Source organism: Phodopus roborovskii, unplaced genomic scaffold (assembly GCF_943737965.1).
Source record: "Phodopus roborovskii unplaced genomic scaffold, PHOROB, whole genome shotgun sequence".
Taxonomy (NCBI): Eukaryota; Metazoa; Chordata; class Mammalia; order Rodentia; family Cricetidae; genus Phodopus; species Phodopus roborovskii.
Window position 1 is genome coordinate 3,732,700 of NW_026126436.1, and position 21,514 is coordinate 3,754,213.

Genomic DNA, 21,514 nt, shown 5'->3' on the forward strand with positions numbered 1-21,514 from the left:
TATGAATCTGTCTTTACTGTAAATCTTTATCTTTTTCTGGCCATGAGTCTTTATCTGTTAAACAACAACATTGTTAAAATGAAAGTCTTTGTTGTTTCTGTGGTGGTTTATCAAACATGGCGGCGGCTATATTACCGCCAGCACTCAGAGCTGTGGTCACCACCTTGGTCTGCTTGCTGCCATCCAGCAAGGATGCTGCCGGCTTGGAGATGTGGTCGCTGCCATTGCCATCTCTCAAACACACCAATAAATTGTTTAGCAGTGCTTCTTAAAAGCATGTGTTTTTTTTTTTTTTTTTTTGCCACTTATGCTGAGTCAGGAATCTGCCCTTAAAGGAGCCACGCGAATATCTGCTTGTCTCTTGCAAAGCAGAGTTCAACCACGAAAAATGCTGCTATCAAGAAACCTTGTTTGTCTTTGTTCTTTTGTTTCTAAAACCCTTTTTTAAGCTTTTTTTTTTTAAGTGGAAGTTCTTACTAGTCACGTGGGTACCATTTGTAATGAGTATGGGTTTTTTCCGCCTGCCATCTGGTCTTGTCCTGCTGTTGTGCCAGCCCCAAATAACACACAGAGACTGTATTTGGTACAGGTCTGCTGGCCAGGTACTAGTTTCTCATCCGCCAGCTCTGCCCTAATTATTAACCCATTTATGCTGATCTATGTATTTCTCTTACCGGGGAGCCGGCCGCCGGCATTCTACTTTCTCCCGACTCTCCATCTTGGCTCCTTTCTTACTACTTCCTTTCCTATTGGCCAACAGTGCTTTATTCGTTAACCAGTATGAAAAACATACACAGAATGACATCTCCCATCAAGCCTGTAATCCCAGCATTTGGGAGATGGTGACTAGAGGATCAGGAGTTCAAGGTCATCCTCAATTATATAACAAGCTCAAGACCAGCAAACCAACAAACTAACTTTATTTACAAAGCAGTAGGCCACCTTTTTCTTTTGGGTCATAGTTTGCAAATGTATAACTGAATACATTCCTCTTAGAAGTCTTGGTTGGTCTAGAACTTACTATGTAGACCAGGCTAACCTTGACCTTGTGGCCATTCTCCAACCTCTGGAATTACAAATGTTATCCACTGCACCTTGGTAAGATTTTTTTTTTTTTTTTTTTTTTTTTAGTTAAAAATTATTTGGTGTTATGTGTATGGTGTTGTCTTGTTCAGGTTTCTATTACTGTGATAAAACATCCATGACCAAAAGCAGCTTGAAAAGGAAAGAGTTTCTGTTTTTCTTTTTTTGTAGACTAGCATGAAAGGGAATCAGGACAGAAACTCATGCAGGGCAGGAACCTAGAGGCAAGGACTGAAACAGAACCTATTTAGGAGTGCTGCTCATTTACTTGCTCCTCCTTATGGCTTTGGTGATGTCTTGCTTGTACAAATAAAGCCTGTCTGAAGGTCAGAGAATGGAGCCACTAGGTAACTATAGAGGCCTAGCATATCTGACAGACATTTCTGTGAACCAGGATAATCTGAAGGACTGGACCACCTTGTCTTGGCGAGGTTTGCTGTTACTTTCTTTGGTGTTCTGTTTGCCCAATTTGGACAGCATATTGGGCAGTTTCTTCCCAGTGGCTTACCTTTGTTATAAAGAAAGTAAACTCCACGTGGAATTTCTTCAGTGCCCATCTTCCTCTCTGACATAATTGGTGTTGCCTGGAGCAGTTGTGTCTCATTGTCATGAAAAACCCCAATAAACAATTTAAATGCCATATTCTCTAGAATACCTATCCATTTGAAGTATATCTCTGTATATCTAGAAAACCTAACTAACATAAATTTTGACTATTATATTATAGGTGACTATCTATGATCTGTATTTAATTATACATTTTAAAAGAGTTGTATAAATAAACACATCTGTCAGATATGCTGGGCCTGTAGGTTGAAGATAGATACCCCAATGTTGCAGGAGAACCTTGGGTGACTGTCCCGGCAGCCAGCTGTTTCTGTCATTTCTCACATTTTTTGGAAGTCGCTTGCTTGTACTTTCTGTTTACTCAGTAAATATTATTTCCTTCTCGGGCCTCTGAGCGAGTTGAAGACTAGATAGTATAGATATAGTTTTCCTTGCTTAACAGAATCAGTAAAGAAACTCATTATAGATGTGTTAAGTCTAATAGGTTTGAAAGACATTAAAAGATAATTTGATAATGCAAATTAGATTAGAAAGTACATTAGGTATAAAACTTTGGACTCATCAACAAAGAATATATAATGGAGTATATTCTCTGAATTTGTTTAATGCTAATGAATTAGACATTGTTGATATTATTATCTGTATTTATTGTATATCGTATCTTACCTATTGTATATAGTTTTTCTTATATTATAACTTTTTAAATTTTAGACAGAAAAAGGGGATACGTGGTAATTTTTGCTTATACAAATAAAGCCTGTCTGAAGGTCAGAGAATGGAGCTTGCCAGTACCTAACCATATATGGTTTGCTCTGTCTACTTTCTTGTTATCATCTAGGACCACCTGACAAGGAGTGGCACTGCCCACAGTGAGCTGGACCCTTATCCATCAATTATTAACCAAGCAAATGCCTCACAGGCTTGTGCATAGGTGGATTTGATGAAGGCATTTTCTCAATTATGGTTCCCTCTTCTTAGATAACTCTAGCTTATATCAGATGGGCAAAAAAAACTAGTCAGAACATATGTGCTAGCATGAGTGTGCACCACGAATTTTCAGGAGACTGCAGAAGCTAGAAGAACGTGTCAACTCTTTTAGAGCTGGTATTGTGAGCCACCATGTCAGTGCTGGGAACTAAACTCCAACTCAGGTCCTTTGCAAAAGCAGTGGGTTCTCTTAGTTGTTGAACCATCTCTCCAGTCCCAGGTTGTTTTTTTAAAAGTGTAACTTACTAATTGTGTATTTAAAAGGCAAATAGGACTAGTTTTCCCCGTAAAGATTTTGTTCTATTGCTTGATTATAACATGGTGTTTAGTGTCTTCTGGTTTATGCTACATGTGCTGATAGAAGTATTTAGTGACCTGTGACTATCCTGTTTTAGAACTAGCTGTTATATGAATAAACTAATTACAATATGTTGCCACAGATTCTGTATTTGCTGCCGTAATTGTTTTTGTACAGAGCAGTGCAATTACCCTAGGTAGTTTGCTTGAATACCTTGAATAGGTATTTCATCAGTAATTTTTGTATATGATGTTTATTCTAGTGAGTGGAGGTAAATGCTCAGACACGAATGATGTGGATAAGGTAATGAGACTCTAGAATTTAATATTAAAGAGGCTTATGATGTCTCTGGGATAATGTTCAGTCATTTTTCTACTATGTAGAAACTGACTTTTCTACTATGTAGAAATAGAATGACCCAGTCAAAGTTTAGTTAATTAGCCATTGTATAAATGCTTTTATATTTGCTCGCCTAGCTCTTTTTGAGTTCTTCTTAGAGTAAGACATTAGCTCAAATACACATTTCTGCTTAGCCCTAGTTTTTTTCTGGCATTACATTCTGAATGGGATTTTTTTTTTCAGTTTATCATGATACCTTTTAGAACAATTAACAGATAACAATTATCATTGTAGAAGGTTTTTACTGAAAGAAAAAAAAAAAAAAAACAGCAGGGAACAGTTAGGGAACAGACTGAAAGGACTGGGCATATGAGTTCAGTTCTCAACAACACACAAGTTTAAGTAAGTACGTAAATAAACAAATACATATACGCTTTGTTAGCTCTGGATGATGAGTACAAGCTTAGAACCTTTGTAGTCCATAGTGCAGTAAATCATAAATTACTGATAATAAACATTAACTCTATTCTTATAGTTTTTCTAGATACCTCTGGATAACTGCATTTTCATCAATGATACTGATCTCAAACAAACTTAGGACTCAAATACGATAAAACTGTATTACATTTGCGGTAAAAACTAGAACAGGTCTAGAACTTAGCAAGCAAGCATTTAGTCTTTAGTTCTATTTCTCAGTTCTGAATAGAAAATCTCTTTGAAATGGCATTTGAAACAAATGTAAATCAGATTTATTATTTCATATCTGGTAGTCCATTTAGAGTTAAATAAACACAAGGAAAACTTGTGTTACACACAACGATAGCATTCTAGTTGAGAAATTTTTTAGATGCCTATATTGCGGGGATAGCAAAATTAAAGCTTGGAGATACTTTACAAAAAAACCTGTTTTTTTTTTTTTTTTTGGTTTTGTTTGTTTGTTTGTTTTGTTTTTTGAGACAGGGTTTCTCTGTGTAACAGCCCTGGCTGTTGTCCTGGAACTTGCTTTGTATACCAGACTAGCCTTGAACTCACAGAGATCCACCTGCTCCTGCCTTCTGAGTGCTGAGATTAAAGTGTGTGCCACCACCAAATGGCTGTCTTTGGTTCGTATTTCTGAGCTTTATTTTAAAAATAGAGTAGGCAGATGGACCCAGATATCTGAGAAACAGGTAAGATAGAGTGAAGACATTGAATTTATTTCTCTTCCCTCATGTCAGTTGATGGTTATTCAAGTTTGGCCTTATGCTAGAGAATATGTTAGATTTGCTGTTCTTTGAAAATGTTAGAACTAAACTATATAATGTGATGGCTTATTTTATTTTATTGTGGGGCTGGGCATGTAACTTGGCACATGTTGTACTACTAGTTTATAGCCTAGCCTCTGCAGCTTCTTTTTATCTGAACATGGATATTTTCTATTGTAATGACATGTTAAAAACCTGATTGCTCACAGGCTAGAGGGATATCTCAGTGGGTAAGAGTGCTGGCTGCTCTTCCAGAGGACAGAATCCACTTGCAGTTCACAATTCCTTGTAACTCCAGCTCCTGGGTGTCTGACATCTGCTTCTGGCCTCTGAGGGTACCAGCATATGCATTTGAGCATGTACACACTGAGACACAACATAAATCTTATAGCCTGGTGGTAGTGGCAGTGGTGGTGGTGGTGGCAACAACACACATCTTTAATTCCAGAGGCAGGTGGATCTCTCTGCTTGGTCTACAGAGCAAGTTCCAGGATAGCCAGTATTATACAGAGAAACTTCTGCGAGCCTCTATCATTTATTACAGAAGTAGCAATTACTATTCTAGGAATCAACTCCAGAATATTTGTTACTATGGATTTGGCTGTTGATAGAATATATACTGGGTGCTTTGTATTCTCAAATAGGCCTCAGAGAAAGAAATTCCTTCTTACCGGGGCATCAGTAGTAAGAGCTACAGCCTACAGATCTCATTAGTTTTCCCCTTTGATGTAGCTCGGGTAAAGTCCCCTTTAATGAGTTAACAGCATGAGTTGCAAGTCACTTTCCCCCCTGAGACTTAAGTTGCCCAGGACATTTTACAAGTCCAGGGGAGAGATGTGAGGCACCTGCTTTTCTCAAGACCCTTTCTGACGCTGAGAGATATGCATGTCCTATATTGTCAGAGAGTTGTTAAATGTGCCTGTGGGTATAAAAACTAGAAGCCTTGTGGGATGGGAGAGACCTCAGAAGAACTTTAAGAAGAAGGAACTTTTGGAGATTATTTTTTTTAAGAAAGAACTTTAGAGAATTTTTAAGGAGAACCTTTAGAGAAAAATCTCAAGGAGAGCTTTTAGAGAAAGAATTTTTGAGGAGGGAGCTTTTAGAGAAAAATCTTAAAGAGAGCTTTTGAGAGAGAACTTTTTGGGAAGAACATTTTCTTGAAGAATAAAGAGCCAGGAGAGGAACTTTTGTGGGAGCTGGTTTATCTTCCTCTCACCTTGAGACTCCTTTTAGAAAAACTTGGAGCCTGGACCCAGAGAGAGCACTGAGGCTGGAACTTGAATGCTCTCATCAAGAAACCCTGTCTCGAAAAACAAAACCAAATAAAACACTGTATTGTTGCCAAGATGTTTGTTTATTCTTGAGGCATTGAGAAAGTTACTAGTTTTTTGTTTGTTATAAGTAACCATACTGATTTCTTTATACCTGTGTTTGTATAGATTATGACAAGAGTAGTATCACCTAATAGTGAGTATGGTAATGAGTCTTGCTGAAGGTTATTAACATTTCTAAGGTTATCTAGGAGTACCTGTTTTATTTCTCACTGGTAGTTTGAGAAAGTAGCCAAGTTGACAGTTGGAAAATGAACGTTTCTTAAAAAACAAAAGTCATTTCCACTGATACAAGCTTTCACAAAACTAAAAGAATAATAAGATTTATTATTCTTTAATTAGTACTTTTAAAGAGCAACATGCCTACAGAGTTCATTGCATATTTTAGTTGTAGAAACAGTTTAGACAGGTAACACTATTGACTGCTTACTTGGTATTAGGCATTTTTTAGGCACTCTATGTAGAACATCTCCTTTAATTCTTAGTACAGCTACTATTATCATTCCAGTCTATAATTTAGAGTGAAACATAGAAAGGGAGGCAATATTTTTGAGGTCATACAAGTATAATAACCAGCATGAGTGGGGTTGGAATGCAGACAGAATCTTTACTAGTATGCAGTCATGTAAACTATTTTTTCTTTGTTTTGGTGGTGCTAGTAATTCAATCCAGGGTCTCATGTGCATGTGATTCCTGTCACAGTGTTTTCTACATTGCCAAGTGATATCTTCATTATTTTAGAAAAATCCTTTGGCTATATTTATTACTTTTTGATAATTTCTTCTTTACAAAACCTCAGGTAGAGAAATTAAAACATCTCATGAAGATATTTGTCTAATCTCTTAGGATAAATGGTATTAAGATTTGGGTGTTTTTTCCTTCAGACACTACCCCTTAATCTTTCTGCCTACCTCCTTTCCCTCATTTTCAGATCTTCCATGTCAATGGCAAATGATAGGTACTGTTTTATTATAAATAAACTGTAGAAAAGCCTTACTGATTTTCTTGCACCTTATTTTGTGATGTTAGAACTGTACAGTACCTGTTACTTAATGGGTGACCAGTGTCTTTGCAGAAATAATATTTATTGTTCTAATAGGTAAACACCTTATCTAAAGTGCTGGGAGCCAGAGTGGTGTGTACATTATACATAGAGAATTAGATTTGCGGGATGGGATTCATGGAAATGATTCCAAAGGAAATATATACAGTGCTTTAAGCAGTTAGACGATAGTGTGGTTTCAGAGCAGTACTCCATTAAGTCTCAGATTTTGAGCATTTGGATTACAGATAGTCAGATCATTGAAGTTATTCTGTGTTTACCTTCAATCTGCTATAAAGTGAAGTAATAAAAGGAAACCACATGTGGTGGCTCATGTTTGTAGTCCTTAACATTATTTCCTTTTCATTAAGCATTTTTCTGTTAGATGTAAACATAAAGTTATTTCCTTATTAATTCTTGTATTTGGTCAAAGAAGTCAAATAATATTGGGAAGCTTATAGTGGAGAAATGTCTGTTTCTATCCCTGTTTCCTTTTTTTCAGTTCTACTCGTAGAGCAACTGCTTTCAGTCATTTTTATGTTTTGTTACTCTAAGGGTGTCCCAAATCTCCAGATTACATTTTATGTTTCTACTTATCAGCTGCGAATGAGCTGCTGTTACAGTTCACCAGACTCTCTGTATCCACCTTTGCTTTTAGTATTCCATCATAGTTATTTCACTGTTACTCTTCATGGCTATACTTTTAGTCCTTCTTTTCTTCTTTTACTAACCCTTTACAGTGCTTCTTCATTGTATAAGATAAAGATGCTAGAGTCCTCTGTCTCACACCTACCCCTCATTACATTTTTGAGTGGAGCTAGGGACGAAACCTTGGGCATGCCAGGCAACACCTTCCATCCTAACTTAATCTAAAAGATTTTAATGCTGCTGCTGCTGCTGCTACTGCTGCTGCTGGTGTGTGTGTGTGTGTGTGTGTGTGTGTGTGTGTGTGTCTGTGCACATGGTGAACTGTGTGATGTAGAACATATATGTAGGTCAGTTGTGTTCTTTTCATCATGTGTGTCCCTGGGATTAACTCAGGTCTTCAAACTTGGTGCCAAGTGTCTTTTTACCTGTTGAGCCATCTCACTTCTTCCAGTCCTAACTTTTAATATTTTCAACTATTGTCATTGAGAAACAGTTTTTTTTTCTTTCTTACAGTTACATTGCTGAATAGCAGAAGTTGTCTTTGATTTGATTTTCTTGCCTCTAGCTTCCAATTACTGGGATTATAGACCATGCTCCACTTTGTGGTTGAAGTTAAATGGTGAAAATGATTTTTTATCCCTACTGGAAGTATTTTTAGATTAGTGGGATAGATCACATTCCTTTTTTTAATGGCAAGAGAAAAAAAATCACTTTAATATTTCAAAGATACAGGGATTTGATAGATGATTTTCTTACAAAGGCATTTGAAAGTGAGGTCAAAGATAGAAAGGGTTCCAGTGAGATCATGAGTTGTTACTGCTCTTTCAGCCTGGTTAGCACATGAGTTGTTTGCTGGAGGAGGGCTGTTCCTAGATGTGTGCTTATTATTGTGGTAGTAACTACAGCCATCACTCAGACCTTCCACAGAGGAACTGGAACCCACACTGCTGCAAAGTCAAGGTCAGCTTGGGCTAAATAACTGACCCCTGCCCAAGCCCTCCCCCAGCAAAACTCAAAACTACAAAGCCACGAGGAAGAAAGCCTTTTGGAAACTCTTGGACTATGGGCTTATGACTTGAACTTGACACAGCTGTTTGTTCTAGAGGACCATTTTTTCCTATCACCTTGATTACTTGTGTGCCTTATGTATGAATTTTGAGAATTTTAGTTAAAAATGCATTTCTTTTTTAGTGCATATGCTCTGTCATTTTTTTCATTTTATGTTGGGTCTGGGTACTCTTGGGATGTGTAAAATGCCAGTTCCGCCTGTGGAGACTATTGCTGCCACTGTGCATGCCTCTGGCTATTGCTTGTGATCCAGAAGGTTGTTGAAATAGAACACTTTTTTATATTTCTTCTTTCTCTTACTGTTTTTATTAATGTGTCAAAGTTACCCAGCATTTGGCAGTTTAAAACATTAAAATTTATTATTTCACTGTTTTTGAGCTCAATGGTGTTCGTGTGTGTGTGTGTGTGTGTGTGTGTGTGTGTGTGTGTGTGTGTGTGTGAGAGAGAGAGAGAGAGAGAGAGAGAGAGAGAGAGGAAGAGAGAGAGAGAGAGATTATTTTTATGCTTTGTAGAAGTCTAAATTTTTTCTGGTTGAAGGAACTTTCTTGAAATAGAAGCTTCTATAATTTTGAAAATGATCAATTTCTGTTGATAGAAGAACACTCATGACATTTGAGAATGCTTAGAGATTTAGCTATTTACTGTAGGCATTTTAAATTCATTATTTAGTTGTAAATTAACTAAAATTGAAACAAAAGTTACTTTTTGTCTAATTACTTTTCCTTAGACAAAGTTTACCAAGATATAGTAGGACACAAAATGTGAAATAAAAATTATTTGAAATACTGAATTGGAATATTGGCAAATTGTTCAATTGCTGCTAGCCTTCCATTTAATATGCAGTTTTTTGTAAGATTGTTGTAAGAGATTGGATAGAAAGAAAGAATTGATATTTCAATTAGTGAGGAGGTAATGGGCTTTGCAATTGTAATTAAATAGAACATGTTGTCTGTTTAATCACTCCATACATGCAAGTCATCCTATAATAGAATGAAGCTAATGGCTTGTCATGAATTTCAGATCACATCTGTTTCATGACTAAAAATGTTATTTGAGGATAGAAGGAAAGCTAATCCTTGTAAAATATATTGCTGTATATGTAGACTCAATATATCAAAATTAAAATACCTGTAGAATTGGAGTATTTTAATAATGTTCAGTGAAAACTTGGATAGTTTTTGCAGAATATAAGGTATTTGTCAGTGACTCTTAATAGCAGCGATAAAAAATGGTTGGGCTGAAGAGATGAGGGATCATTTGCACAAGCATGAAGACCTGAGTTGGATCCTAGCACCTAGATAAAAAGTTGGGTGTGGTTGAAAACACCTATAACTTCAGCTTGTGGAGTTGGGGCCAGAGACAGAAGGACTGTAGGGCTTCCTGCTGGCTAGCCCAGCTCCAGGTTCAGTGAGAGACTCTGTCTGTCTCAAGATCCTCTTCTGGAACACACACAAATGCCTGCACGAGCACACTTTCACAGGTATTAATTAATACACTGTGGTGTTAGTGTATTATGTATTTCTTGAGAAAATAAGACCTTAATGTGAGTTTTTGAATTTTTAGGAGTTTAAATAATGGATCCCCCCCACCCCATGGTTATTGGTCTGTGGTGCTGAAATGTAATGTGTGTAGGTAAACACAGTAGTCACAGGTTTGAATTTAAACTCATTTGTTGGATTATGCTATTTTTATCAACTTCTTTCTTTTGTGGAGATATCTGAAACAAGATTTTGAATTACCTTGGTTTCTTTTCCTGTGCTTCCTTCACTTTAAATTGTATTTTGTAGAATTTTAGCATAAGTAGTAATTAGATTACCAAATTCGCCTATGAATTATACTTAATTCCTAAGATAGCTAAATTACCTACTTTGTATATCTGTCACAAAGATAGTGAAACTTACTTTAGATGTTGGATGCTTTAAAAACTCTTAGGGAAAATATGATTTTATGAGATGAAGAGGCATTTCCCAGGTTAGGAACTCTGTTATCTACAGGGGATAAAATTTAGTATTTGTTATTTTGTTTGATGCAGATATTGCTTGGTTTGGTTCAAGAGTGGAACTAAGTAAAGGAGATGAGGAGCAAAGAATTTAAAAATATAAAATGTGTGGGGTGGTGGGGCAGTGGTGGAGAGAGGATGGGGGGGAAGAGTTAGTATACAACTTTAATCCTCCCAGTATTCAGAAGGTAGAGGCAGATCTGGCCAGCCTGGTCTACAGAGCAAGTTCCAGGACAGCAAAGGATGTTGATACAGAGAAACTTGAAAAACAAAACCAAAATCAACCAAACAAAAAAAGTGCTTAAAGTTTCAGTTTATTTTAAAAGTTGGGGAGAATCTAAAAAGTTTGGGTTAAAGAAGTTTGGGACATGGGTATAGTTTTTTTTGTTTTTTGTTTTTTTTAAACAAAAGAGTTGATCAGGGATGGAGTTTACTGAACAGAGACACAGATGCCCAATGTGCATACATTCCATGGGGAAGAAAGGAAGCTGGCAAATCAGTTGTTTTTGTATTATTTTTAGAACAAAATGTGAGAAGGGTGTTGGTGAATAATAGGTCTGACTAACTTTTCTTATGTCAGGAAAGTTTCGGAATTGTCTTTTGTGAAATAACTCTTAACCTTTGCACTGTCTTTTAAGATGTATGTGAGTTTACTGGGATTAGAAGTGAATAGAAAGATAGCAGTGGTTAGGTAATGGAGTCTTGTGAGGGAAAAGACCCACAGGGAAGGTTAACTCAACTTAGTCGTATGCACTTGTCTCTGCAAAGGATGTCATGTAGGTGTCTTGCCTCTTGGTGTGAGGTTATGCTATATAAATAGCTAGTATTATACAATCCTTGGTATTGAGGATATGTTATGTCATAGGCACACTTAATTTCTACTCAGCTGAAGAGAGTTGGGGAAAAAGACAAACCCATAAAACTAGTATGGGGTGGAGAGACAAGTATACTTAGTAGCAGTTTTGATGGTGCAAATCAGTTTTGACTAATTTATCTAAAGAAGTGTATTGCAATCCTCTTGGGAGAAGTAATGATTTTAATTTTAAGATTTATTTATTTATTTGATGCATGAGTGCTATATCTGCATGTATACCTGCATTCCAGAAGAGGGCATCAGATCCCACTATAGGTGGTTGTGAGCCACTGTATATGTTTGACGGAATTGAACTTAAGAGCACTGAAAGGGCTGGTGCTCTTAACTGCTTCCATCTCTCCAGCCCCAAGAGAAGTGATCTTAAGATGTTGTGTTTTGACAGCTTTATTATCAGTCTTGTTCTCCCTCTCAGAAGTTCTAGCTCCTGGGTGGCAAATAATGGAATGCCACTAGCTTATTTTAATTTGTTTACTAGTTTAGTTCATGACTGGAACTAAGTAAAGGAGATGAGGATAAAAAATGAATAAAATATGCTTAAAGTTTTAGTTCATTTTAAAAGTTGGGAAGAAATCTAAAAGGTTTGGGTTAAAGAGGACATGGGTAGAATTTTATAAAACAGGTGATCAGGGATAGCGTTTCCATATTAATGGATGTGTTTATGTTTTAAAATAGTGGAATACCATGCTTTTTTATGGGTGAGCTGAGTTTATTTAGTATATTTGTCAGGGATGGATATTGAATTTTCATTAGTACAAATAGTATGATGAACTTCCTTGTACATAGCCTGGCTTGAGCATTAATTGTCTTGTGTATATTGAAATAGACCTGGTCTATAACGAATAAATAAGAGACAGATCTTTGCTTTCAAAGCCTAAGATAAATATTTTGAAATGTAAATTATCAGAGTTGTGAATTGGTAATATGATAATCGGTGTTATTGTGAATTAAGACTTTACTGTGCTGTTGCTTACAACTTTGTCGTTTCTCTTCTCTGTACTTCCTAATTTTTACTAATGCATATTTTGGGGATTTCACTTGACCAAGATAAAACTGGATTGTTTCTAGTCAGCTGGAAAGCATAGAATTATAGTAAAATTAAAGTAAAACATAGAATTATAGCAAAACATTCGGTCTCTATGACTTTTCTATAATCTATGACTGTGCGTGATGCATGTTTGTGGTCCCAACCCTGGACTGGGGAGGCTTGTTGAGCCTGAGCTCAGCCTGGGCTACACAGCGAGGTCTGTAAAAAACTAACAACAAAAAGCATGATAGGAAAAGAAAAGGTTTCAGTGAAATTTTGCGTCTTAATGAGAATACATATGATCATAAATAATTCTGAGTACTAAATGTGCAATTGAAATAATTTCCTAAAGAGAAATTATATTACACTAGTGGTTCATGGTTGGTGAAAGAAGATATGTAGTTAGGTCCTGAGCCAGTATCTAGCATTATGTGAGGTAGTTGTCTCTTTCAAAAATAATCTTTCTTACTTTCATGGTCTTGGGTGTGATGTGAGAATAAATACGTTCTACAATTCTTTATCTTTGTTCCTGAGCATGAGCTAGCTAGCTAGCCACCCAGCCACCCAGCCACCCAGCCACCCAGCCACCCAGCCAGCAGCCAGCCAGCCAGCCAGCCAGCCAGCCAGCCAGCCAGCCAGCCACCCACCCACCTACCTACCTACCTACATGCTAACAGGGCCTTGTACGTGCTAGCCAAGTACTCAACCACTGACATGTATTCTTAGCACTTCTCATTTTCTCATTTCTTCTGTAGTTATCACATAATAGAAGGATGTATTATTTGGAATGATGGAATGATTAGATTTGAGGACAAAAATTGTACTTTCCGTACTAATAAAAAATAAAAGAGCACAACTTTTTTTTTTTTTTTTTATTTCTCTAAATAAAGCTGTTTTTCACATGAGTAATCCTTTGCAGTAAATTTTATCTTCCAAAGCCTTTTTGTTTTTGGTCTTTTAAACCTGTTGGTAATGCACAGGTACACAGTATTTTATGTATATAGTATATTTATTTTTTACTTTGTGTTTGCATCATGTGTGTGCACCATGTTTCTGTTGTGTCCATGGAGATCAGAAGAGGTACTGGATCCCCTGGAACTGCAGTTCAAGGTGATTATGAGCCACCATGTGGGCACTGGGAACTGAACTCAAGTTCTTTGGAAGACAAGTCAGTGTTCTTAAGCACTGAGCCATCTCTTAAGCCCCTACAGTATTTTTAAAAAAATTGACACATCTGTTCAAAGTAGAAAGTAAGTTCAGCACAAAAGATACATAGATTTGTGTGTGTGTCTGTGTCTCTCTCAAGTTAGTAAATCCCTACTCTAGAAATGAATATTTATTTTATATTAACATCAATTCATTAATTTATAAGTAGCAAGTAAAGAGAAATATAGTATCTGCCTTAGGCACAGAAGAGGCAAACCATTTTTTTCTTAAATTTGAAAATGTATTAACATAAAGCCTGTTTTTTTCTTGAGTTTTGAGTTGGGGTTAAGTTTAGAAATCTGGTACAATAAGAGAGATAAAGTTATTTAATTTCTTTAAAAAAGTTTTTTTTTGTGTTTGGTTTTAAAAATCTTATTTTGTGTGTATTATATGATTGTTTTTCTTGAATTTATGTATAATAGTACCTGGCGTCTAGGGAGTTTAGAAGAAGGCATTGGATATCTTGTTATTGAAGGTTACAGATTGTAGTTAGCTATCATCTGGGTGCTAAGAATTGAATACCTGTTTTCTGCCAGAGAAAACCTCTGAGCAATGTGTCCAGCCTGTTTTATTTTTTGATACTGATGATCAGGCTATATAACTAAGGCTGACTTGGAACTCCAGAATCTTCTGCTTCTGCAATATCTCTGAGAGCTGGTACTACATATCACTACATCTTACCTGCAATTTAAAATAGTCTAATATGTATGTATATCTTGACTTTCTAAGAGAATGATACATTGTTTTCCTAACTTGTTTTTCTGTTAAACACCTTTGACCTTAAATATGGTGGATTGTGTATCTTGTATAGCATATTTGTAGACATTGTCATAATTGTTCTTTATTTGACATTTTCTTTCTTATGTTGACTTAAATTTCTTTTGGAACATAGTGTAGAACATTTCTTCTTTCAAGGAGCCTAGTTCCTTCATCTATACTTGGAATTACTGTGTTTAAGAAGCATATTAAGAGAGCCTTGAGTATTAAGTATTCCTGTTGCTTTTGAACTTGCTGGATTCATATTTGGTTCACCAGTTCTTCTCTCCAGACTGAGGTTGATTTTTTTTCTTAGTTTCTGCCCTTTTCATCTATTAGGGCTGTAGCTATTTTCATGTGTAACAAGGGCCTGAACAATCTGTCTCAGGGTCATCTGGAATAATTATTTTAGGAACAGCCAGGAATACCATGCTAGCCCTCATTTATAAGCTCCTTTGATGTTCACTGCTGCTCCTTTTCCTGTTGCTTGTGTTATTTTTTAGTCAGTTTTCCTATTTCTCTTTACCTTACTAAACGCATACAGTAAACACATTATTGTGATGTCCTGATTTTAGTTTGCTTCCCTTCCATCTTTTATTTGTTGCTGACACACTGTATTCTTTGGCTAGGTGGTTGGATGGGTCATTGTTTTCCTCTGTTTTCAGTGTTATATCTTGAATGTTCTTCCACATTCGTGTCCCCTGGAAACCACTCTGTAACCAAAGTTGACCTTAAACTTCAGATCATCCTTGCTTCCCATGTGCTCGGATTACAAGCCCCTGCCACCATTCTGGGTTTCTGTGGTAGGGCTCTGTGTATGCCAGGCAAACATTTTGCCAACTGAACTACACTTTCTACCTCTACCCTTTCTGACATCAGACACAAATAACTTGGCTGCTTTTGCCAGGATATTGCTATGTAACCTAGAGAAACTGTCAACTCTTGATCATTTTACTTTTACCTCCTGGACTTTTATTTTTATGTGATGTGAAATTTGAGCACTGTTTTTATTTGTGTGTACATGTGTGTATATGTGATGTGTGTGGAGGGTTGATTTTCTGTTTTGTGTTTTTAGACAGGATCTCTCACTGGGACATGAAGCTCACTGATAGGGCTAGCTTGGTTGGGTAGTTAGTCCCAGAGTTCCACCTGTTTCTACTTTCCTAGCATTGCTATTACCAGTGTGTGTCTTAACACTTGCTTTCTTAAGGGGTTCTTAGTTACTTTTCTGTCGCTCTAATCAAGACCAAAGCAACTTATGGAAGAAAGAGTTTATTTCATGGAATTAGGGTCCATGATGCAGAACAGGAGGTATGTGTTTAGAGCAGCTCCTGAGAGCTTACATCTTGAACCTCAAGCAGGAGGCAGAGAGAGCAGTAGGCATGGCACAGCATTTGAAACCTTGAAACTGATGTGACACACCTCCTCCAACAAGGGCACACCTCATCCTTGCTAAACATGAGCTTATGGGTGCCCATTCTCATTCAGGTCACCATAGGTAGTACAGATTAAACTCAGATATTCATGCTTGCATAGCAAGCATTTTACGGAATGAGTTGTTTCCCCAGCTTCCCAACAGGAATGTCAGAATGCCCAACGCTGATTATTGAGGGCAAGGAGTGGGCTTATATACTGACTCCTGGCACAGTGGAAAACAACAGGGTTTCAGGCTTAGCTCTTCCCCAGCAGATATGTGTTAACAAAACAGAACGAGTACCAATAACAATTCCAGAGGGCAGAGAAACAGGAAATGTACCAATAACAACTGGGGGGGGGGAGCAAAATGTTCCAACCAACAGCTTCAGGGTTGCTCAAGGTGCCTCAGGGGTCCATGCTGGGCCCTATACCCACCATTTTTTTTTTTTTTTTCCCCCTAAGACAGGGTCTTACTATTTACTGTGGTTCTCCTGTAACTTGGTCTGTATACCAGGCTGGCATCAGATTCAGGGATCTGCCTGCTTCTGCACCCCCAATGACTGGGATAAAAGATGTGCACCACCATGGGATTATAAACATGAGCTCCATGCCTGGACTGGAACTCTGCTCTTGACCTGCGGACATCATATATTTAACTTGACTTATGAAGAATGATTACTTTATTAAGCATATAAATTTCCCATATGTTGATTGGTGATAAAGGCCAATGAAAAATTATAGCTGTATTTAGAATATTTTAATTTTGTTGTTTGAATGAGAAGAATTATAATAGTCTGATATTTTACATATCACATTCTCGATTCAAAGAGAACTTGTGCAGTTGGTATGGTAGAAAAGAGCATTGGATAATTTGAGTTCAATGTTTTTTCACCTTTGATATGGAAAAGGTACTATCTAATTTGTAAAATACAGTATATATGTTTATGTTTGTAAACTTTGAAATTCTTTGACATAAACATAAAAAATTAGAGAAATATTTCTCCTTATACATCATATATGCACTCCTGACATCATATTATCTTCATAAAAATTAGATTTTCCTATTTTTATGTTTCTTATAGAAAGTAAGATTAAAAAAATGGTGTTTAAATTTGCATGATTAAGAGAAGGACTGTACTAATGAAAATGTTATCAGTCTAGGGAAAACAAGTTTTGCTGTTCTAATGACCCTGTACTTGATACCATATGTTAATACTACCTTCTTAATGTTTTATTACAGTTACATGATGTTGATTGATGGCACAAATGAAGTTTTTATGATTGATAGAGATAATTCAGTATTTCATGTTTCAAATCTGGAATTTCCATTTCGTAAAGATCTCCGGATGCATTTATCAAATACCCTTTTGGATGGAGTAAGTCATTTATTTATATGTATTTTTTTTAAAAATTAAGTAGTGCAGTCATTGTCAGTATGTCTAATTTAAAGTCAAGTACAATTATTATTTGAATGTTGAATTTTACTTTTTTATCTGTACTTATAGTGAATAAATTCCTTTTTAAAGATGAACCTAGATGAGAATTGTGTTTTGTGTTGTGGGTTGTTTTTAAACAGGCAAAAAACACTTGCTCATTATTTACTTATTACACTTTGTTGACAATACACTTTCCTTTTTAAATCACTGATTAAGGGAAAGGCCCCCCCCCCCACTCATTTTATCAGATAATTTGTAATCCTTTGCTATCCAATTTAAACATTTACTTTTTCTAGTCACAGTTTTTGAAAAGAACCATTAACTGAAATCTTGGTACCACCTTGTTATTACATCAGGTGTTCAGATGCAAATAATTACACAAATTTCAATAACAGGTTAAAATAACAAAATTGAGACTGGGGCTGTAGCTCAGTTGGTAGAGTACTTGTTTATCATGAACAGGACCCTGCCTGATTCCATCCAAAGCACTGCATAACTAGGGAATGGTGGCATATACCTATAATCATAGTACTGATTTGAACCTCATTCTCCTGCCTCTGCCTCCCAAATGTTAGGATTACATGTGTTCCATTATGCCTCATGAAGTATTTGTTTTCACTTTTTAATGACTGTGGTGGATGTAAAGTCATCGTAGGATGAAAAGTCATTGTAGGATGAAAATTTAAAAAGTGATGTAGGAGTTCAGTCTATAATAAGACTAAAAGAATTAGCATATAAAAATTTAAACAGTCGTGATTAAACATAATTATCAAAAAGATGTTGAATTTCAAACTTTGTTATTTACTCTTAAATATTGCTAGCAATCCAAACATAAAGCAGATTGTAGCCATTCAACTATAGAAAAAGAAAAAGAAAAAAAAAAAAACCCAAAACATAGAACTTGTTGTGATGGTACAAGTCTGTAATTTAGCACTTTGAAGGCTGAGACAGCAGGATTTCTGAGAGTTCTTGACTAGCTTTGGCTACCTTTTGAGCTGTAGGCTATCCAGGGGCTACATAGCAAGGACCTGCCTCCATAAAAATCTACCCACCCTCAACCCAAAACACAAGGAGATAACGTCATGTTGGACCCTAATTCTGGGGTCCTGATGGGCCAATGGGAGACCCCCACGACACAAACACCAAAACCAGGAGATGCAACAAGCAAGAGGTATTTATTGAACGAGTGCACTCGGGTGACAGCAATCTTGGGGAAAGCTGCACCCCCCCCAAAGGGTTCAGGCTCTCTTTTTATAGAGAAGATCACAAATCAGCATACATGCATGGGCCACAAGGTGATTGATTACAAAGTATGATCTCATGTTTGAGAGATCACCCAGGTATGACCTGTTCTTATTTAAAGGATAAACCATAGAATGACTTGGAAAGTTCCCAGACTGTCCATTGGCCAGGAGTGACCCAAACAGGGCTGTTCATCTGGAATCATTTGTTCCAGGGTTGGGGGCCTATTTCCTTGTTGTGGGCCAAGACCTGTGAGAAACTTTTTTCATACTCTGGCTTTCTCTTGGCTGTACATTTAGAGCCTTCAGTTATTTCACAAAAGATTGATGGTTCAGTTATTAGCCCTATTTAACAGAATCAGCGTAGCATAACCATTAGCCCCATCACCACAGTAACCTTTCTTGTTCTCAAAATTTCTGTCTTTTCTTCCCATGTCAACGTCCATTCTTTATGATCTTCTATATTCCGCTTGCAAGAATTATTCTCTTGCCCCTTTCCCACATCCTTGTCCTGCAAACTAAAATCTTTCAGAGATTATTTCAACATATATTATAAATACATAGTTAAGATTTTTGATATGCTAAAAATTTTGGTTTGATGTAAGTACAAGTGTGCTCCCTTTGAAGTCTCATCAAGGCATATATTGAAGGTTTATACTCTTTTTCTGTGTGTATTACATTCTAATCAAATTAAATAAATTGCTATTAAAGTAAAAATTAATTTTCGTTTCTTTCAAGGAAATGATCATTGACAAAGTAAACGGACAGGCTGTTCCAAGATATTTGATATATGACATAATTAAATTCAATGTAAGTACCTTTTATAATTTATGAAATTATTAGAATTGTCACTGAGATAATGTGTATGTTTATATATATTAATATTTTTTGTGGTTTTAGGGGGATTTACTTATACTAGACAAGTACTCTACCATTGAGCTATATACTTCCAGTAATAAAATTACAAATGTTTTTAATAAATGAAAAGTATTTAAAGTCAGATAAGGTGATACAGTCTGGGGGCTGGGGAAGGAGGATCAGGAGTTTGATGATATCCTCATGAGATCCTATCTTAAAAAATCAAAAATGACAGCTACTTAGCTTAAACCATACTGAGAATATTTTATGATTTTTGGAATTAAAGCACTTACTAGTTTAAGATGTATAGTAGTATTTAAAAAGCCAATTTTAGGGGGAATATATTTTACTTTAATAAGATACAGTGTTAAAATTTAGGATTACATCAATCCCAGTTATTGATGGACATTTTTTTCTGAATAATTTCAATGCATTTAATTTAAAGTTTTGGCTGAATTTCTATAATTAAAACTAAATTTCAAATTTAAGAACTGAGTTAGGAAACATCAGCTTTTCATTTTGCTCTTTCTTTTAAAGATTTATTTGTTTTTATTTTCTGTGCATGAGTGTTTTGCCTGAATGAATGAGCACCACTTGTTTGCAGTGCTCAGGAAGGCTAGAAGAAAGCTTCAGATTCTTTGGAATTGGGTGCTGAGAGCTAGACCTGAGTCCTCTGCAAGGGCAACAAGTGCTTTTTACTGCTGAGCCATTTCATCTCTCTATTTTTTTTAAATTGCTATTTATAGTTTTCAAAACTAGTACTTTGCAAAATTGGTGACTCTTACTGTCTATTAGCAAATGATGTTTCTTGATCTACAACTAGACCTATAGACCAGGTGAGTGACTTTGTTTTCTTGTTGTCTTGTTTTAACTCTGATTTTGAGTTGCTATGAAGAGACACTATGACAAGCAACTCTTAAAAGGGAAAGCATTTAATTGGGAGTTTGTTTATAGTTTCAGAGATTTAGTTCATTGTCATCATGGTATGGGGAGCAGATAGAGGGAGGACAGAGAGATGGGGTAGGGAGAGAGAAGTAGGAAGAGAGATTCACACAGAGAGGGAAAGAGACAGAGAGAGACAGATACTGGGCCTCAAAGCTCATCCCCAGTGACACATTTCCAATAAGCCCACATCTCTTAATCCTTTTCCAACAGTTCCATTCCCTGATGACTAAGCATTCAAATATATAAGCCCATGGAAGGAATTCTCTCTTTGAGCTAATGGATTGAAATACTTGAAAAAAAAAAAAAGGAAAAATATTAGGTCATGCATAAATGTACAGAACAATATGAATATTACCATTTATTCATTTATTTTATGTGAGTGCATGCTGTACCTTAAGTATAGAGGCTTATGGACAACTTTGAGGAGTTGGTTCTATGCTTCCACTACTGGGGCCAGAGGATCAGATTTAGGTGTCAGGGTTGGTGGCAGGTACCATTTTCCTTGTTCCAGATTTGTTAAATCATACTAATTTTTCTGTATTTGTGCGTGCGTGTGTGTGTGTGCATGCATGTATGTGTGCTCCCTTGCTTGTCTGTGCATGCAAGTGTGGAGGCCAGAGGTTGTTGTCAGGTGTCTTTTGTTTCCCCCACCTTGTTTTTGAGACAGGCTCCTCTGAACCTGGGACTCCTTGTTTCGGCTAGGCAGGCTGCCAGAGAGTCCTGGGATTTGCTTCCTCCAGTGTCAGGGTCACAGGCTATGTAGTGCCTTGACTTGCTTTTTCATGTGATGCTGGGGACCTTGCTTTGGCAGTATGCATTTTATCTACTGAGTCATCTGCTCAGCCCTATCTGCCCCGACCCGTGGGGCATTCAACGACAAACTGGGAACACCTAGAAGAAAATGAGGGGCAAGGGACACAAAGAATGGACAGCAAGACAGTATTCTGATCAAGCTGGTAAATTTTATTTTCTCAGAGGAGGCTTATGTAGGACTGTGGGCAAGGTATGAGCAGGGTTTGCACGTAGCCAGGGCATGGGCACTGGCACATAGGCAGAGTGAGAGGGTCAGTAGAAGGAATGCCCTAAGTTGTTTAGCTAACCTGTAATTGGCTGTAAATTGCCACAGGAGAGATAGATAGCCCTTAGCTATTC

At 36.7% G+C, this 21,514-nt stretch overlaps 1 protein-coding gene across 2 annotated transcripts in view; it reads left to right on the forward strand.

The window, feature by feature from the left end:
• Rngtt (RNA guanylyltransferase and 5'-phosphatase) overlaps nucleotides 1-21,514 on the forward strand; it is a 198,055-nt gene that overhangs the window by 37,851 nt on the left and 138,690 nt on the right. For both annotated transcript variants that reach the window (XM_051187498.1, XM_051187499.1), the window contains exons 9-10: nucleotides 17,123-17,258; nucleotides 19,298-19,369. In XM_051187498.1, coding sequence (XP_051043455.1) covers nucleotides 17,123-17,258; nucleotides 19,298-19,369 — 208 coding nt within the window. The remainder of the gene's footprint in view (nucleotides 1-17,122; nucleotides 17,259-19,297; nucleotides 19,370-21,514) is intronic.